The sequence below is a fragment of the Acanthaster planci genome, linkage group LG18 (assembly GCF_054643075.1).
Source record: "Acanthaster planci isolate LZ-2023a linkage group LG18, COTS_SCS, whole genome shotgun sequence".
NCBI lineage: Eukaryota > Metazoa > Echinodermata > Asteroidea > Valvatida > Acanthasteridae > Acanthaster > Acanthaster planci.
This window is the reverse complement of record NC_141794.1, coordinates 1,208,923-1,229,686: the sequence shown is the minus strand read 5'-3', so window position 1 is coordinate 1,229,686 and position 20,764 is coordinate 1,208,923. Positions and strand designations below refer to the sequence as shown.

Sequence of the window (20,764 nt, the reverse complement as noted above, 5' to 3'; positions counted from 1 at the left end):
TTTCTATCCATTGTCATTTGCCAGTCTTCTTTCTTTAGTTTTGCAAGAACAGCAACCTCGAAACCTGGAGGCAATCTGCTAAACCGAGGAGTAGAAGTCAGGACACCACATGGCGGTAAAGATATTTTACCCCGTCTTGGTTCGAAAGTGAGGTGATCCCAGTGAAAATGTTCAAAACGTTTACATTGTGTGGAAGCGCAGATGATGCAATGGAGGGTAGATCATAGATTATCGGGTTTGTACCCCGATGGGCAGTTATAAAGTATGTAAAGGGCCACAGCATGACAACCAATTTCCAAAGCGAGGCGAAACCTGTGACCGTACCAAAATAGCCTGGCACCTTCCCATTCAAGAGTGTTCAATAAATAAGATAGATTCAGGGAGCATGATTTGAGGTGACTGAGGCGTATAAAGCCTACAGCTGACTCCATTCAGTTGCAAGCGCCTTAGACAATTGCTTTCATCGCTAATATCGAGTTAAAATTGCTAGACCCTACCAACAAACGACCGTTTAGCGTTGCTGTTGAGACGGAAACATTAGCTCGCCAAGAGGGAAATGTCTTGAACGAGGCACTATGAGCCACCCTCCCCCCATCAAGTTTCATTGATCATGTGAGATTTCAGACGTCATCAATATAGATTAGCCTTTAAACAAGCTTGTTCAATGAAGAAAATGTGATACACATCTTCCGTTTTGTCCATCGCCATATCCCTTTTGTATTTAGGTATCTGAGAACACTGACTGGTACCACTTATGAAAATAAAGATACAACAGGTACATTCGGTATTTGGTCTGTCAGTAAAGTCAACACAGACGTAGTTTTGAGGGTAAAGTTCATTCCTAGCAGAAACGGAACAAAATAACAACCAAACAAACAGAGTCACAACAAACAAAACAACAAACTACGTGTACAAGATTACAAGGTATGACTGCGCACATCACTTTGCCTGAGAGGACAGGCCACACACGATCGAGGACTGATATAAAAACCTCCATTATGCCAAAGTTTGCGGTTTGGGGTTCTGTGCTCAACATGACTACATTAGAAGGCCTACTGCTTTCTTTTGGTTTTTGTTTAAACTACACCCAAGCTATCTGTATCGGTTGGAAACACAATGTACACCATGCAACAATAATTCTTTCGAGCTTGCTTGACGCAAAATAGATTCTTCAAATAATGACGCCGTGGAGCTCGGGTCGGGGTAACCCTGGATGACACGCCGGCAATACAGATTGCTGTGTCACCACGGCTTACATCATTTTATTAACATGTAGCAAAGGGAACTCCCAACAGTCTCGAAAGTGAAGCATGATAAATGTCAACAGATGCAAGGCAAGCGTTATCTCCGTAATGGCCACTTGAAAATTAGTTACTGCAAAATATATAACCAGGTTCGCTCTTTCCACTCGGAAATTGTAATTTGTCAATGCATTTGCTTTAAATGCTATAATCGGTCCTGTTTCTAACTCAGACTGAGAGTTAACACTGAGGTCAGCCCTCTTTCCAAGATCTATTTTCCGAAATTCAGTCCGAGAAAGCAGGCTCAGGAATTAAAACCAGGATTCGGACAGTGATAGTACAGATGTCCCTGATACTAAAATACAGTACAGTTTTCATTTGTACATGCCTTCAGGGAAAGGCGGTTGAGTTCATGTCATGTGCCATACTTAGAGACACGAGCCTGATATTGCTGAACCGAGAAAAAAGTGAATAATTTTGGTTTCTCAATTTTGTCACTTTTATTTCACTACTAACAATGAATGCTTTTGTTGTCTTGCCAACCGTGTGAGGTGAAATCTGGGTTCCGCGTGCCAGATAGAAAAATAACATCATTTACGTCATCAGGACGCAGCAACAATCCTATCGGCTATTCAAGTGTAAAAAGCAGAACATGACACGAATATTCATATTAACAAATATCAACACCCAATGTATTCATTGTTAATAATAGCGACAACATAACTGATAAGTTTAAGCACGTGCCGGGAAAAGTCTGAGACGCCCATCTGCCGATGGCTAACAACAATATGGATAATTACCACTAACACATTCCGCCCCTTCCCCCAAAATGGTACACGTGCAGGCCTTTTCCTATAACAACATAACATGTCGAGGGTATTATTAAACAAAATACAAGATTTTATTTCTGGTGAATAGTCGTGTTTTACCTTCCCGAGGTCCTGGAAACTGACAAATTACCGATAGTTCCTGGGAACTAGTGTGTCAATTTTGTGGTACCTTTGGGGCTAAAAGTGAAAATCCATCCGAAAACAAATAATTGTATCTAAAGTGGCTTTCCTAAAACGAACTGTTGACCAAATCACTCTCTCATCAAAATATTTTTTTTTTGTTTTTAGAAAAATGAAGTCAGTAACTTTAAGCAAGCCCCCCCCCCTCCCAAAAAGGAATTGGCGGTTGAGATGAAAATACACTTCGGGATTTCAGCTGTTGAAATTAAATAAAATCCAGGAAACGTACCAAATCATGGACCATTAATTTCAGCAAGTGTTCCACAATCTGTCTAAATGAAGAAGAGGAAAAACCGTAGCGTAAGAGGTACACGTGTCGTTACAATTACGTATTAATTGTATTGACAAAAAAAGAACCTTTCAAGACCAACTTGTTTCTTTGGCAGAAAGACTTTCCTTTTTTGCCAGGGTCCTATTAAATTAGTACCTTGGGAATGACGTCACACTGACGTCAGCTTACTTCAAGAACAATACTGAACATGTGGAACTGTTTAGGTGTGGCTTACAAAAGGCGGACTTCCTGACTGGAACATCGAACATGGAAAAGTTGGAAGACTGGAAATTTCATAAATTTATTTCCTGCGATATTATATCCATTTTGTTCCTTGTTTCCTTCACAGAGGGAACTCGAGAAGTAAAACATTAACCCAAACAGTCCTGAATCTTCCAACGTACTCTCCAGGCGCTGGGGGAAACAGGTGTCCGATTGTGGCAGGGGATACATGTATATAATTCATTATGTGGCGATAGAAAAGCTGTGACCTTCTAGTGGTACTTATGTCGATGGAAGGCAGTGGTTCTTGACCACAGATACTTCTCATTGATACTAATACAATTGCTTGCCACAGCCAAGACATCAATGCATAGGACTGCATGCTTGCATAACCCGTTTCACCGTCAAGCGCGAGCCCTAATGAGGAATTCATCACCAATGTGAATGTTAGTTGCGTGAACTTTGACAGATAACAACAACCGAAAACTACTCCCCCCCCAACCAGCCTTTGGGTCCTCTCTGGCAAAAAACGCACCGACAGAAAGAGGGAGTGGGTGGCTACGTTAAGACTTTGATACCTAATAAAGAAATGATAATATTTTATTTAACCCCCACCCCCCGAGTCCAGCCATTAAAGCGAGGACTTTCATCAGCAAAGAGGTTGAAATCTTCAGTTGTACATTGCCGATTGAGCAGTGTGACCTTCAGCAGGCATAGGTGCTCCTGCAGATCAGGTGCCAACACGGCTGTGGTGGCACCGTACCAGGTGACTTCTGGGCATTTTAACCCCCCCCCAAAAAAAATTTCCTTATAACCTCCACGTGGGTGTGGTGGACAGCTGTTGTACACGTGCTTTGTAATTGAATGGCCTTTCCACACATAAGCATTCTGCTTCCTTCTTTTTATCTGGACGGCTTACATAAATTTTGTGAGTACCGAATATGAATGGCATCGATGTTCATTAGAATAAATTATAGCTAACGCATCCGCCTCGCCTCACTGGTGAACCTGCAGAGAGTGTTTCCAACTTGGAATCGGCTTCCATTACAATGAAAATCACGTGACAGTTCAAGACTGTGATCTAGAATCTTCAGCATCTCACATGAGATCAATTTTGCCGAGAGACACTTGACGTTCCCATTTACCTTTTTAATAACACAGAGCAAATTTCTCAACCAGTTCTTTTTTGGATGAGGTTTTCGAGAAGTGTTCAAAATCAGTGTTCCCACACTGTACTTTCTTGTTATTATATGGTGGGCGTATACATGAATATTTGTGATGGGGGTTGGCACAGCCATCTGTCATTGATGCAGGCCCTGTTGACCAACACCTGGTAGTTACTTTTCGTGTTTCTCCCCTTTGCTCTTTTTAAAAGTACAAGTTATTCGTTTTTAGTTCAAAGTATCACAACTACTGGTGTATCAATGACGCGTTTTTCTCTTATTCTGGGGAAGGTGGAATTAACTTTTGTTTTTCAAGTATTGAAAAGATGCCCTAGATTTCTTTCTCTTATTAAGGCAGCTCCAAACGTGCAAATCACATGAATAAGGTACCATATTATAGCGATAAACTTATAATTCCTTGTTGAACATATACACGAGTAACACCATGTTAAGGATGACGTCAGATGACGTAAAATTGTTATTCAGCATAATTGCAGGAGGTGGCTATTTTACACGGGTCAAGTGGTTGGAGGTCCACCCAATGGTGGCCTTACAAAGGCTACGCCAGGTTTTATGGGGGAATCCCTCATTGGGTGGTCAGGCATTACTCACTTTGAAGTTTAGGGCTATGACGATAGAAGTTGTAGTTTTCAACGGAATGTTTCTATTTTCAGTCACAAGAGAGAAAAATAAGGCTTGTGGTGTAAGGAACGTCTTGGGACAGAAAAAAAATCAGTCCAGTTTTGTCCATATCGCTCTCTACACCATTCAGAATTTTACGGTTGACAAAAACCATGGGGAAGAAATTATTATAGCCTTCTCTTATGCTTAAAAGTAGTTTAAAAGGGATAACTCTTCTTCCATCTCTTTTTTTCGCTTACGTTTGGATGTGAATCCCCAGTCGTTAATGACACACCGATCATTCACCTTTAAGGTTTCATTTAAATATATTGGTCTTCAAAAGTCTTACCATGTCATTACCACTGCAACTATGCAACTGTTTCTTTCACACCTTTGATGCAAATTAATATAATACTCGGTCAGTTTCCCAAGGTAACTTTGTTAGTCCTTTCAGTAACTCGAATTCAGGTAAAAGTGAATATTTGTTGTTCACGGAGCTTACACATTCAGTGTCCTGTGTTCGTGTCTCAGATGTCCACTGCCTGCTACTGTAATGTAGTGATGTAGTTCAAAAACAGTTACAAAGCTTTTCCTTTTTAAGGGTTGTGTGTACGGGTGTAAAAGAAATTTACTGTTTTTAATGTTCATCTAATGTACATTAATATTTTGTGTGTTTTTAGCATATTTATTTAACTGGTTGTTATACTCTTACATTTTTTTTGAATTGTTGTTTTTATTGGATTTTACTGTAATTGCTAGGCATCTCTGGACATCAGTTTTTCACTGAGAGGTCTCCCCAGGGTAAATAAGAGATAAATAAAACAAATAAACAACCCTTTAACCTATGACTAGCAGAAAGAGAACACATTAAGTAACTTTTGTGAATGTTGCAATGCTCTACACTGCACGATCTCGGACATTTTTCTTCACTTTTTTGAAGAGGTGCATTTTCACACAACCTGTGGCATATTTTACTGGTAGTTTAATTATAAACAAAGAAAGAAATACCAGCAAACAAGATTTGACAGAAAGATCCGCATACCTTCAATTTATTGCATAGAACTCTGGGTATCAATAAGGAGACACTTGTTCGTAGTATCAGAGCCATAAGAGCCGTCGTCAAAAACAGTTCAACTGCACTGGAGTATGGGCTACAGCTCCTCATGTGAAGTGACAATTTGACAATGTTCATTTTTCTACGTCAATCTATGACTGTATGCTCAGCATAAACAATATTCTGGATTACTTTGCAATCGGCGTCAAATTTGTGCTTTAGAAATATTGCGTCTTTACAACTATCGATGTTGGCATTTGATTTAAATAAACCCGCGCAGCAGGTTTACACATGCCGTTTACGGTACAGAATAAACATAAGTCTGAGTACTCCTACATACCCTGCACTTCAGACTGCTTATTTTGTCCACCATACTTCTTTGGTAATCTGAGTAAATGAATACAATATATACGAAAGAACAATAATATATGAAATGAACCTAGAATGCATTTCGAATATAAAGATATTTCTAGCACAACTAAAATAAAAACTACTGGTTTTTTTAAATAGATTTTTTATAAAATATTATGGTGCAATGATAAGTTTTTAATTCATACAATTTTGATTCTTGAACACTTGATCAAATTTATAAACTCACATCTGTTCCCGAAGGGAATGTTCATTTCAAAATGTTATTGTTTTTGTATAATTCTTGTACCAGTTCAAGATATTAGAATTGAAAGTTTAAATACCTTACAAAATAATATGCAAAATGACTAAAACACGTTACAAACTGTGGTGAACAGTGTTGCCAAGATTATACCCCTACCGTGTAAAAACTGCACATATAAATCATATCCATGCCACGCTCCAGATTCACGCACAAAATGTAAGTGTCAATTACTGTTAATTTGGCCAAAACGGAGAAGTACCCCATCTCCCGCCCCTCTATTATTAACAGCTCACGCTCAGCGATGTACGCAAACAATAAAGGCTTATAAATATCAGGTCAAATATTTAGAATATTATAATAAATATACTATGGCATTACATGTACATGCATCCCATATACTTTTCTATAAATAGCATAAATATAATTTAAGGACCAATCAACTGTTTTGCATGTCACAATAAATACCTCTGGAAAAATACTAGCAAAAACTTTCACAAGTCATTTCATACTTTTAAAAATGCGTTCCATATAACGGAACTACTTCACTGAATCAGCACATGCTGTTGTTTTTAAGTCGAAAATGAAGCACATTAAAATATGTGCTTGTAGGCAGGGGGAGTTGCCCGGAAGAGGCTTAAGCTCTTTCGAAGAGCGGGGGGGGGCAAATTACTCATCATCTTCAAATTGATAAACCAACAACAGAGGATGGAGGGTCAATTCCCAGGTATTTTCGAGAAATGTGGAAATTTTCGCCACCTTTCCTTTCTTTTCAGTTTGTTTCATCACGTCTTCCTTCATTTTTTAAGGATGAGTAATCATTGCCCCCTGTTTTCCCTGCCAAGCCCATTCTCAGAGGGACTAAACACAGTATAACTTATATTACACTATAAACGTGGATAATACTCTGAAATCCGCACTTCTTCGTTCCTTCGTCTCCATTTTTTCTTAAGCTGCTGTTTTTCTTTTGCTGCAGAGATTTAATTTAAATAAATAATATAAATACAATAATTTAATTCAAGCTCACAGACAGTAATAGTTTTATAAATATCTAAATGTCTAAATATAAATTAGCCACGGATTCTTGACCGTATGAAACATATCATTACACATTGCAGGACCAGAAAGACTTCCAGAGCGACGAACTTAGCAATCTTATTTAAACGAGTCGAGAGCATGCACAACCCACGGTGATCTCCTCCTGAGACAGGGAGTACATCTCGAATCCGTTGATGGGACTTGTTGTGCTCTTGCGCAGAACCTGCATGGAGTACCTGATCGGCTGGCAGGTCAGGTCCGGGGATTGCTCACCAGTATACGGGTCCAAGCAACCGTCGCACAGGCAGCGGGCCTCCTGGATAGCTGCTGGGATGCGCTCCCGCTCGAAGTTGGTGATGTACTCGAAGGGGCAGGTGGAGCGCCTGGAGAGGGGATCGTTGACATCCACAGTGGCCGGGCAGGTTGCCTGAGGGGGGTTGGAGTCGTCCTGGTATGGCGGTTCCTGCATGGGGTGCAGGGCCAGCGTGTTGGTTGACGGGTATAGATATGCCATGGAAATGGGCGACATACAGGTCCCGCTCAAACCAGGGATGCTCTTGGCCTGCACCCGGCTGGCATGCAAGACGAGTGTCAGGAAAAGTCCAAAGAAGCACTTGATTACCTGTGCATTGGGAAAACCAGGAACAAGAATGCAGATTATTACCCAAAATAAACTCTACCTCCCATAAATGAATTACCACGAACTATTAGCCAACTATGACGACAGAGGTTTTACTGCATGTGGAAACCTACCAGTTAATTTCCACCTTATTTCCAACCATCTAGTTTGACTAGAATCGATATCCTATCTCTCAAATTTTATGGAATTAGTTAAATTGACAAAAAGTCTTTCAAGCCTCGAGTAGGAAGCACAATTGATCGCTGATTTTTAATCCGCAAATAGTGCGCAGTTCCTGCAATTTTCAGACGTTTTAGCTGTATTATTTCTAAACTTTGTGCCATGCCATATCTAAAACGACCAAGGGAAATTCCCCTGAGACTCCCCTATAAAAGGCAATTTATTGGGCCCCTGGAAAAACCTTGGATAGCTTTTGTAACTAACACAGAACCACTTGTGCGTAAGGTTGGTACAACGGCCAGTTTGAATAATAACCGAAACATCACCCACCAGTGCACGCACACATTCAATGGGATGGTGTACCGCGTATTCATGCAGTTATTTAGGTGCAATAATAACAAGACGGTGGACTGGTTCATTCAGTGGGTCACCTCAACTATGAGGTAACCACACAAGTAACCAAAAATAAATTTCCTAGTATTCTGTCGTCTGAAACTGCACGATACAATTCATGAAGTAGCAAGTGCCGTGAACTACCAAATGAAAATAGAAACGTGATGCTTTGTGGGTAAATTACCTCTTAATACTTCAGCTTTAGCAAATTCTTTTCAAAGCAAGATTTGGTTTCCAGGCCAGGTTTGTGCTTCTTGGAAAAACCCGAGTATTTTCAAATGGATTGTCATAAACATGAGAAGAACACGGACTTTCCGGCTTTCCTGACGCAAATTGAGGATAATTTAAGTAAATATATTGTTATTCTATAGAAAGTCATAACCCTAAGTTCACCGTGTGGGCGACAGCACCCAAGCAAATAATTCCTACGAACAAAAAGTTGTATACGTGTACATAAGTTTGCCATTGTGGTGTTTTGATTTTGGGCGTTATGGTACACAATAAATTTGATAGCAGTGTGTTTGTGATAGGATTTTGCAAGTCATTCCGGGCATTTATGGCAAAGGGAATAGGTGGCTACTCGAAATTATTCATTTGACCTTGCTCCCCCTTTACTTAACGCCACCATAGGCAATTTCTAAATATAAGACTTTTGTCAAAGTCTTCTGGGCTTCAGAACGTGACTGTTAGAGGTACAGTTACGCAATCCGGGAATAACATCAGGTCCCCGATGATGGCATAGCACGGAGCAAAACTCGTCCATGTGAGACCGCGGGACTTGTCGCCTTATACACAGGGCAGCAGCTCACGATGAGGAAACGGAAATGCAAAAATTATCCCGCCACTTCCCTTTAGGAGCAAGCACGTGAGTGATTGATCCGAAACTCTTTTTTCAATAGTTTGAATATAATTCATCCCAACAGAACTTCAATGGTTTCAAGATACATATTTCGTAACCCACCTTGCAGGTTGTGCTTTTCGGAAATCGTCAATTAGATGCGCACTTTTTCCCGACAAAATCAGAAAAAATATATGGATACGGGTATTTCTTTTTAAAATGTGGAACTTCTACAAAATTTTCACCGAGTGATTCTCCGTGGACCGAGAGAGATTTTTGGCAGAGCTTATTGTTCGGGGCCACTTTGAATATTTCTCGAATTTCCTCACTGGATTCGAGTGGCCAGCATTTGCATTCCCAGTACATATAACGGCAAAAAAACTTCATTTGCAACTCGGCCATTTTGGACTAAGTGAGGTTAATTTTTAATTTCGAAAAAGGAATTAAATAAAAATTCATTACAAATTAATGCAGGCTTACACTGAGAAAATTTATGAATGATCGTGTTTAAACGTTTTAAGTGACATGTTGGGACATCCCATTTAACAGATTACCCTAAATGAGATGTACTTCAGGGAACACGATTGGAAACTGCTTCCTTGTAAATGTCATCTACTCTCCCATATTTTCTATCTACCTGAGGGTTCCTGCATTATCCTGTAAATTCGGGTCTTGGTGTTAGTATAATGTGTCAGTTTTCTATTGTAAAATGGGGGGGGGGTCATTTTGTTGTCATCAACACCAATTTCAGAATTTGCACCTCACCTCTACTTCAGACATATGGCCTAAATTTTCAACAATACTTTCAGACCTTTTTTAAGTCTTCATGCAATACAGTAAGCTGGAGTTGATGCTCAGTTTTACCAAAAAAGGCATTTTGATGCAACTGTATTTCTGCATAACAAAATAATATAACTTAGGCCTATCTTTACCTTTGAGTAATCGATTGCTTGTTCAAATGCTATTTATATAACCCCATAGAAGGCGTTATCTTTTAGATGTATTACATTTGTTATGCAGCTCTTTTTTTTACGAAGGTACATTTTACAACTGGCAAGAAGATTTTTAACACCGCTCTATTGCTATCAGTTTCTTTGCATTTATGACCCACCCAAGTTTGTGACAAACAGCCATCAATAGCTGTTCAGCTGAACGGAGTTTCCAAACACACCCGACGGTGCTGTTTGTTGTGATCAAGGTATGGATCTTTGATCTTTGACCGTGTCTGACAAATGGCTGCCGTGTGCACAGCGACAAGAGGTGCCCAACTAAACAAACTGCGTCATGCTCTTCAATGCATGCAGACCAAATCTCTTGGCCTGGGATATGCACCTGTTAACAGCTGGCATGCCGTTGACTGTAACACTATGAAAAAATCAAGGATCTCACCTCCCGAATCTCACAACCTAACACAAAGTATTTTAAACAATCAACAAGTTCTTATAACTGGGTGCGTGAAGCAAATTTTCGATAGTGTTCATACTGTCAACAAGGTAAAGTGAAATAAGTGAGATCAAATCAAACTTCAGAAGGACTAAAATTATTCTGAAGGATGGTAGGCATGTGTCATGTGCATAGTACTCACCTGTGTATCCATCAGGAGTTTCGCAGCTGATCGGTGAAAGGGTTGGTGGTGTGAGTTACGAATGTTGAAACTGGAACTCCAAAAGCTTCAGACTTCAAAAGCTCTGAATCAACTGAGCAACTGGCTTCGAGTTTAAACTGACAATGTTCCATGGTGGAATCTTTAAGGGCTTATATACACCTCAAAACAAAAGTCCCACAGAGATATTTAAAAATAAGTTCCAAAGTAATGTTTGAGCAATTCATACTGGCTGTGCTTCCGTGTGAATTATGATAATTAACTTGTTCAGTAATTTTCCAGCGTTGAGAGTACAGGCCCGTTCGTGTACGGAGATCCGCTTCAATGACTTCATAGACAGCGCCACCATAGCCTGGGCTCCCGGGTACACCCGTGACGGGCGTTTTCTCTCGGGAACCAGCGCCGGGTACCAGGTGCGCGCCTCAAAATCCGGTTTCTGTTTTGCTTGGACGTAGTTAAACGTCACTGTTTTTTTTTTCAATCGCCCTAAACATGCACACTTCCGCTGGCAGTCGTGATATCGCCTATCGTAGATTTTGGACCGCTGAAAACCGCTGAAGGCCGCGTGTAAACTTTCTGATTTGCTGAATTATGCGTAGCCAGTTCGGTAATGAGATCGGAATCTGGTGTGAATCACTCTGGGGAATCCCAGATTTTGGGGAGTTGCTCCAACTGCAGGAAAAAAAGGCAAAATAGAAAAATGACTCAGAATTCCTTGGCAATATTTGCTGTTGTTACTGTTGCTATGTAGTTCCCTTTAACTTTTAAATATCATGAAACATTTTCGTTCAAATCAATTTTCCCTCTTTTTAAAAATAAACTACTTCTTTAGTGGAACGCAAACATTTTGAAGGGGTTTCTAGACATTTGAAATCTTGAAATCTGGACAATTGTTTTACAAAAAACTGAGAAAAAAACTCAGAAATTTGTAAAGGTAATGGCATACGCCAATAACATCTTCTAGTTGAGCGGTGGGCTCTTCCAAATTACATTATGAATACTAAAAATAATCAAAATAGATCATCAATCCTCACATCCCAGTCGCTTTAGCGGAAAAAATTACCCGAGTTGGGATACGAAACTTAATTATGTAAACAACACCCCTCCCATTGAATCTACCCCACCCCCAATCCCACCCCCGGCAATCAACTGACAATGTCAACACCAGTTTATAAAGAGACGTGGTCTCCAACTGTATCAAATTTCTTGAAGTAAATTAGAGTGGGGTTAAGTACATGCAGCTATATAGTTAGAGATATCGCTATCAGTCAACACCATAACACGGTCGATCCCGTGATTACGGTTATTGCACTGCAATAATCGCTGCTGATCCTGGGTCACAAAGTTTTATATATCATTCTATTCTGCTCGACAAATTTGAAAGAAGAGAGGGGAGAAGTATCGAAATCTCTTTATTAGTTCATGGCAAGATTTCAGCCGACCCTCAGTGCCGAGAAATACTCTACAGACATAAGCAGCATGAGTGTTTGGGTGCGTTCCTGTTCACGTTGTCCTTTGGAGAATGACGTGCAAGGGTCATCGGAATGACCTTTCCATTCTGTTGTCGATGAAACCTCTTCCCCTACCCCTTGGCAACAAGCTTTTGCTCTTTCAATCTACATAGCCGATTGATGCCTTTTCCCAACGACACCCGCCCATCCTGAGTCCTGTATCTTCAATCGCGTGGGTGGGGACAACGCTGCGGTTCGAAGGTCATGACTATACTCTCCCCAGATTTTTTATTCTAAGTTTAAAGCAATAGACCAGAACAGTTTTAATGGCACGCCACGAAATCCTGCCTTTCGCCCTATAATTGGACAGTACTGAATATCCGCGTTTGTTTAAGGGGTTTCGATTTTATTCAACACAGGTTTGCATTCGCAAAATTTCAAACATTTCGGATGAGTTCCCTACAAATTCCCTGATCCTCAAAAAGTCCTGTTGCTTTTCTATATTCCGCGAAACTAACACAAGCTAAAATTAGAAGATGTGACAAATCTTTCTCCAGATTCCCTCATTGCCGCCGAGTGATTTCTTTTGTTTCTTTCTTTTTTAATTGAACTACTTGGAGAGTTGTTCAAAGGTTTCGGTGTGCAGTGGTGGTGCTCAATAAAAAAAATCGGCCGACGGCTGTTGCATGATGATTTTTTAAAGGTAAAGGTTTTCCTGGTCAATTTCCCCCCTCCCGAAAAAACTGTATATAACACCATGCATTCCAATTCTTACTATGGTTTGATTTCGATCATATTCCCAGGTTTGACTCCTTTTTTGTTATTCCATCCATTTTTGTTTTTGAGAAAACAAGTGTACTTTTTGTACGCGTGTTTTCTTAAAGACACTAATCGTAAGCTCAGTTTTTACAGAATTTTACAAATTGGTGCAATCAAATGTCGATTCATCAAATCACAAAGGATCTTTGATGGTTTGTGTTTGGTTCATTTCTTTTATATATACTCCAATATTTCAAACATGAAGTGCTTTGTTTTGGGCTATTCGCGATTGTGCGTACAGTTACCTCTTACAAAGTACTCTTCGCCTGGAGAACCCAAAAAAATTGTCTCCTTAATGTAATCAAATAATTAATTCAGACCAAGAGGAAAAGGCGATAGGGTGGCGGTTAATATGATGATGTATTTTCTGCGAATTATTTATCCGTCGACTTTGACTTTGAAGATTTGTGGCAAATGAAACAGCCATTGATTCACATCCTGGCTAATACTGACGTCAATGGGGAAAACCCCTAACCGTTGCACGCGCGCTCTGGGGGTTGACAAGCTGCGTTTTAACAAAACCAGAGTTTGGAACTGGGAGTTGTTACAACGAACACCTTCACAAATTCACGTCAGTAGGACCAGAATGTTATCGTCATGGTTTCTGAATTCGATATGGCCGCAAAACTTATCCATTGTATGCCTGAGATTTGTCATTAAGACGGATCTGTGAGGGATATCGAGTGTTTTTTTACCAAGAAATGTAAAGCGTCAGCAATCCCCAATTCAAGCAGGACCGATTAATTTTGGTTTGTACAATCATCAGAAATACATTCCATGGGGCGACGTTTAGTGACATTAGATTTAGGAGTATCCGCGTTGTAAATCTAAGGGCCCCTATGCAAAGCAGTGCTGTGCACTGATCGGAGCCTACCCCCATTAAAGATGACATAATGGAGTAAATAAAAATAAAATAAAGTTCTCCTTCCCACCCTGAAAAAAATCTTTGGTGTTAAGGTATTTCCCTGAATGACTCCGATACATCATTGAAAAGTATTAAAGTCGTTAGGTTGACATACCGCATCAAATACCTTAAATAATTAATAATGGCACCTCTGGAAAGTTAAGATAGTAATGTGAACGTATGATAGTCACTTTTTAAATCGATTGAATTATCTAAAATGCTGTGCAAGAAATCAAACTTGAGGCAATTTGAAAGATTTGGTAATATAAAGACAAAACCTGAGAAGCATTCGCTGCAACAACGTAACGGAAAACGTCTCTCGGTAAAGCACACCTGAATAAAATTACACTACCAAAACGGAAACAACATACTGGCCTTTTAATCGTAAACTTGTTTGACTCGACTGAAAAGAAAATCAGGACAAAATCCCCCCTGACAAGTGGAGATTAGTTCAAATCCCCATATTTGTGTCAAATATACAATGAAAACTTACACGATGATGCAATGACACAAAATTCTTCAAGAGGTTAAACATAAAGAAAATTGGAATTCCCAACTCGAGGGGACCTTTCCCAATACCACCGTTTCTATAAAATGTCAGTCCACGTGGTAGAGCCAACCAGTCTACCTGAAACCGGGAAACCAGCTTTGTTTTTTTCGAGCGGGAAATCGATAACTGAGTCTCTATTGACTAGCAGTGTAAAGCCCTACCTGTCCACACACGACGTAGCAAAACTCGGAAGAGCTTTGCGTAAATGACGTTTCAGTTATTATGCCTTTCACAAATTAAAAGGCCGCACATCACGAGGAAATCATCGGGTCAACACGCTGGTTTCTCAGTGGTTTTCTAAAGCTTTTCAAGTTGCAGGCACGTGACGATAGTGAGAATAGACCAACAGAATCATACAGTGAGACTGAGTGACGTAGTGAGGGGGAGTCGTACCCCCAGATCGTTCCGGGAAAACTGGGAACTTGGAGGGACCTGCACGCGGAAAAGAAAAAAACCGAAGAAAGTTGAGAAACTTTGGATACAATATACATGAAACCAATTAAACTAGCCCACATCGTTTGTTCCGCAGAGGGGGGGGCACCGATGCCTTCAAATCTCAGGACAGATTTCGTAAAAAAAAATCGAAGGGGCGTTGATCGAGCCAGAAAGAAACAGCGAGATAGAAGCATGAAAAGACCATGGGAGTAAATCCTGGGGAAGGGGGAATATATTCCCGTACTGGAGGGGAGGCCAAAGGATATATTCCCCGTTTTATATGTGTGACAAAGCAAACAATACATAATTAAAATACTCATTGCTATTCTCATGCAATCAATTAAGAGATCCCGTCCAGATTCAAGCAAGTATATGTAATCTGATCGAAAATCTGTCATCGAAAAAGTAATCTTCTTATTCTGCCTACTTGGCACTGCCAGGAAGGAGGGGGAAAGATATCGAACGATGTATGTCGATCTTGAATGCATTTAGCTACTGGGCTCATTTGAAAGAACAGAAATAATTTGAAGAAATAAACTGCGAGCAAGCTCAAAGGATCACGCATGGCAAGGCAGGTAGCCTAAGCTGTGTTGAGTTGGTAAAGTCTCGTGGGAGAGGTTACATAGGTTGAAATTGGTCGTCATCCAACTTAGCTTATCATAGTTCTATGGCAAAGGCATCGGCTTTATGGCGCTTAAATTGATTAATTTGAATAATTCCGAGTGTTCATCTGAACGATACGTGGTCATTTTGTGCGGATAGTCAAGTTTAAAGTCAAAATACCTGCTTGAAAGTTGACATAGCAGCAATCTCATTGTATCAACTTATGTACACCGTCAGGGGGGGTAACGTAGAAGGATGGAATCGAATTAAACGAATAAAAACATGCGAACTATACTTTCGGCGACGAAAGTAAAACCAAAGACGATAATCTTATCTCCCGAAAACGGCGATTACAGATGACATCATGCACCGTTGGATAATAATATAATTTCACATGCGCATGTCACAATTGGGAAGGAACTGAGAGTGATCACAGAAGTCTTCCTCCGTGTTGTGCAACGATTAGCGGGCAAATTTTGGACGACAATTTGACAATAATTAGCTTTCTATCCATGGTCGGATTATCTAATAAGGCACTGTGCCTGGGCCAACGAACAGTTCGGGAACTGAAACGAAAATGCTGCTGTAAGGCTTACGAGAATACTATTACAGGTGTGTCACGAAACGCAAATACCAACATACGCACCGGCGTACGGAAAAGTTCATAGCTTATAACACCGGCTTAGCATTTCAATTAGGGATAACCAGCAGCGTGGCTAGACCGATTTAAAGGGGGGGGGCTTGCCATCATGAAATTTGTCGACGGACCGACGGCAGATGTCATGAGTGTAATGGTAGACTGGTTCCCTGACCCGACACGTTACCCTCCCCCCTTTCTTTTCCCATTTTTTGCCAACAGACGCATGAGTTTGACGACAAAACAGACTACGGTAATAGGGCTGTGAACCCCCCCCCCCCCACACACACACACACCTCCCTACAGCGACGCCTACGATTGGGGCCTACGGAACACTATCTGCCTGTGAGGCCAATTAAACACTTAACCCGGCCTCGTTTTTCTCTGAATATGCCCCAATTACTGTTGGGTTTGTGTCGCGGCGGTTTTCATTCTCAATGTTTATCCACATCAGTGGATTTAGGTTGGATGACTTTGCAGAATCCCAAACTGTGCATTTTCATTCAGGGTATAATTTCCCCTTTCATGTCCATCGCCAGGGAGTGTGTTGAATGAAAACACTGAATATTTCCACAGGAAACCGTCAGCGGCTCGTGATGGAAAAGGCCAAACATTACATCAATATCACAACAAAATGGCTCGTGTATCTCCACAAATTACCCCACGGAACTCGTTTGTATGACAAAGTGTTGTGAAATAACCATTCACAAAAAAATGGGAGAAAGGAACTGGCTTTACGCTCATTGGTTAAAGGCCGGTTCACATACATCAGGCAAACAAGAAAGGAATAAGCGAATTTGAAGTCCCAAATCATTCGTTCAGTTATCAAATATGTTCAACTTTTAATTTGTGCATTCACAGGGCAAATATCATCGTAAAAATCTCGTTCGTAATTAGGTATGTTCTGGCCTTGATGTGAATTGATATGGGTTTTCATCGTCAATATTTTCGATTTAAAATGTCTGAGGATAGTAAGGGAAAATATTTCAAATTGACGCCATACGATTTCGTTTCATTTGCAAATTCAGGATGGCTACATTCTGTAACTCCATTTCTTAGCAATTCCGTCTCGTGTGACCAGTCACGGTCATTTTAAAAAAGCAACCTGGTCTTCTGCCCTTTATTTTGTAGTGATTTCATATTTTCTTCTCATCTTTTGTTCAGAACAAGATAGTGTAACCAAAAATCTAAAGAAAAAGACAAAAAAATCATTCCCGAGAAGAAACATATTATTATAATATAAAAAACGGTGCTTCAGTTTTCTTGTGAAGAATACATGTAGCGTTGTTTCTTTCAAGTAGCTATTGAAATTATGACCGTGTACTAAACCAAGATTTATTAAGCAAGAGCAATTTATTTACTTGAACAAAAATCCCAACAAGCAGGCAATCGTAAGTCTATGTTTTTTTACTGGCCAGCTCGTCTAGGTCACTTTCAGGGTACGCAATAGAAGACTGGAAATTCTCAATTTTTTATCTCGTAGGCTTGCTTCAAATTGATAAACATGTAACCCACACGGTGCCGCCATCGAAGTTGGAAACCTGTTATTTAACTGTGCTGGGCCCCAAAGTGGTCACATTTTAAAAGCTCGCTGTATGCAAAAATACCCAAAAACTATAGGTCTAATGTAGAGGGGGGGGGTGCAGCGATCTTGGATGAAAAAGGAGGCAAGGTGTGATAGAGGGCGCTAACACAAATGAACGGTCGCCTTTGAATTCGGAGATGGGGAAATTATTTTCTGTGCCGAGTGGCGTGAATGGAGAGTTTTTGTGAAAGGATTTCGATTTATTTATCATCCTTTAAAGGAACATCCCCTCCCACGAGAGGTGCTGTGGAAAGGTTTGCCTTTCAATTACTACAAGAAAAATGAATCCAAAGACTTTTTCCCGTTGGGATTGATTTTTTCTTAATCAAGGGATTGAGCTGCGGAAGTTGCTCTTGAGTAAGTTGACGGTTTCTCTTCAGTAAGTCAAGACACCACAGATGACGTAACCAACACAATTTTATCAGGGGATACTTTTTGTCACAGAGAAATGTCACCAAGGCACATTCCTAACTCTCCAGATTGGCCGTCAAATCTTAAGGCCGATTCATACTACAGGCAAATGTTTTTAAAAGGGAAGCGAATTTGACGTCACGAAAAATTTGAAGCAAAATTTCTCTCGAGTTGAATATGTTCAACTTTTCGGAATTCACAGAGCCAGTATCTGATTTGATCTCGCAAAGTCTCGTTCGTTTTCGCTTTAGTCGCGTGAAGTCCGAAGTATGTGCTGGATAGTGATACTGTAGCCACTTTTGACGTCACGGTCGTGCTATTCCTACAAGAAGCTGCTAAAACTATGGCTGGCCGTGAGTAAAAGAACAATTCTCAGCTATCATGAAGATCAAGTTCCCGGATGTGGCCGTCCCTGCTGTGGACGAGTTTGTCATGGAACACTTTGAGAGCTATGAGGACCGCGTTGCCATGGTAGCGTATTCCTTAATTTGCAAAGAAATACTTTGGGGATATAATTCTAGGAGTACAGTAGGGTCACAAACTGTAAAGGCAGCGGGATTAAACCACCCTGATGACGTCATACTAATTAGAAGAGTTTCGAGTATTCTCAGGAATTTACTGTAAACCGCATATTCTTTTAAAAAGCTAACAGGTCGAAATTGACTGGATAGACACAGAAATCACAGTTTTATTGAATTTTTACAACGTCAAAGGCTCATAACAGTTAAGAACACCGTTTTTGCGTTCTATACGTATTAATGTCTTCTCCAACTTTTTGATTTGCCGCGTTGTGGTCGGTGGTGAATACAGACCTCCACTAAAGTTTTTTTATTTCACGTATATTTTTATTAATATGTCTATTCAGTTTTATGCATACTCTGCCCATTTTATTTCTATTTTATCATTTTTGTCACCTTTACATATGTATATGTTAATTGCAACGTATAATTTTGGGTTTTTGTCTGTGTTTTTTTTCATTTTTAAACTTCGCATTTAGCCGATTTACTTTCAATTTAACTTCAATCTAACTCTTTCGCTTTTATTAAAGAAAACTACTAAAAAATAAATATAACGATGACAATTCGTGTATAAATTTACAGAACACACTCTAAAAACTCCCGGGTCATATTGACCCAAAATTGGGTTCCATTTAGCGTGACCCTTTTCCGGGTCAAATTATGACCCAGAAAGGGTCAAATATTTTTCAGGTCAAATTATGACCCAGAAAGGGTCAAATGCAACCCGAAAGGGGGTCATTTTTGACCCAGAAAAGGGTATGCCGAATGGGACCCAATTCTGGCTCAATCTGACCCGGGAGTTTTCAGAGTGCAGATTAATCGTTCAGAAACTTACCTATCAATACTTCCCAGATGTACATGTATATTACTCCAAGTTCAACCGGATGTATTTTGCCAAACGAAATCATTTCCAATGGTGACTGCATGAGGGATTCCGATGTGTACTCCAAGGTGGTAAACGTGGTCTTCATATGAAGAGACAGTTGACTTCATTTCCCGAATGAGCCGCTCATCACATTTGCTTGGTGTTGGAGGTGTAAAAATCCCCACCTCTGCACTGACAATTATACCAATAGCATTGGAAACGTTTAATCCAGCATCTTTCCTCAGCTAAGCTCGACATACCGGTATAAATCTATTCCGGCTTGCAGGGTAATGAAGACAGGCTATGCCTCCTTTACCTGCGATCAGTGGCAATGCCAAATGTGCGTGACTTTGAATGCATGCACCATGCTTATAAATGAAAACACAGATGTGCACTCAGCCAAATTGCCAAAGCCACGGTTTAGGCAAAGAATTTAAGCTTTTATACGCAGAGGTACAGCTAACCAACGCTGGACAATGGATCGAATTCATCTCCCAGCTAAACGCATCATGGACAATAGTTGAGGGAGGGGCGTAGTGTCAAGAAACGACTCACGAGGTGGAAATTCTTTAAATGAATGAATGAAAAACGGACGACCGGGATTACAAATAATCTTTGTACAGTGCTCTGTGTAAAAACCGTGTGGCGGCGCGCAAAAGTGCTGCGTTACATGCCGTCGCTGTGGTAAAATGTACATCGCAGAGACCAAGCGTCGCCCTAGTGACCGCTTCGCAGAACACTTGCGCAGTGTGCGCCAACAAACACCTGGTCTCACTGTTGCGCATCACTTTTGCGCGCCGCCACATTCCCTCGGTGAGGTAAGCGTCTGCATCCTGCGGAAAGCGTCATCTGATGTACAGCGTAAGGAACTGGAGCAGCGGCGTCATTTTCAAACTTGGAACGCTGCATCCAGGGGGAATGAACGTGGATTTTTCCGCGTTCATTCAGAACTGAATCTGCTTGCCCTGAAGAAGGCACTCAGTTACCGAAAGCTCGGCAATCATATATTTCAGAGCACTGATTTAACCTTATATTCTGGTCAAGAGTTTGGACTAGGCCAGGGACTCGTCGAGGCGCGCAGCTTTAAAGCACATAGATAAGCCATCGGTGCGTTCGATTAGCT

At 40.5% G+C, this 20,764-nt stretch overlaps 1 protein-coding gene and 1 long non-coding RNA gene across 2 annotated transcripts; both read right to left on the bottom strand.

Moving 5' to 3' along the window:
* Positions 1-5,548: 5,548 nt before the first annotated feature.
* LOC110980234 (interleukin-17D-like) lies at positions 5,549-11,479 on the bottom strand. Its single transcript, XM_022236717.2, has 2 exons — positions 10,846-11,479; positions 5,549-7,852 (listed from the first exon to the last, which is right to left on the bottom strand). Exons 1-2 carry the CDS (start codon positions 10,855-10,857, stop codon positions 7,352-7,354), a joined length of 513 nt encoding a protein of 170 aa, XP_022092409.1. The 5' UTR covers positions 10,858-11,479; the 3' UTR covers positions 5,549-7,351.
* A 3,033-nt stretch (positions 11,480-14,512) lies between these two features.
* LOC110980239 (uncharacterized) lies at positions 14,513-20,572 on the bottom strand. Its single transcript, XR_015428288.1, has 3 exons — positions 20,197-20,572; positions 19,612-19,833; positions 14,513-15,019 (listed from the first exon to the last, which is right to left on the bottom strand). It is a non-coding gene; the product is annotated as an uncharacterized LOC110980239 (long non-coding RNA).
* Positions 20,573-20,764: the final 192 nt, after the last annotated feature.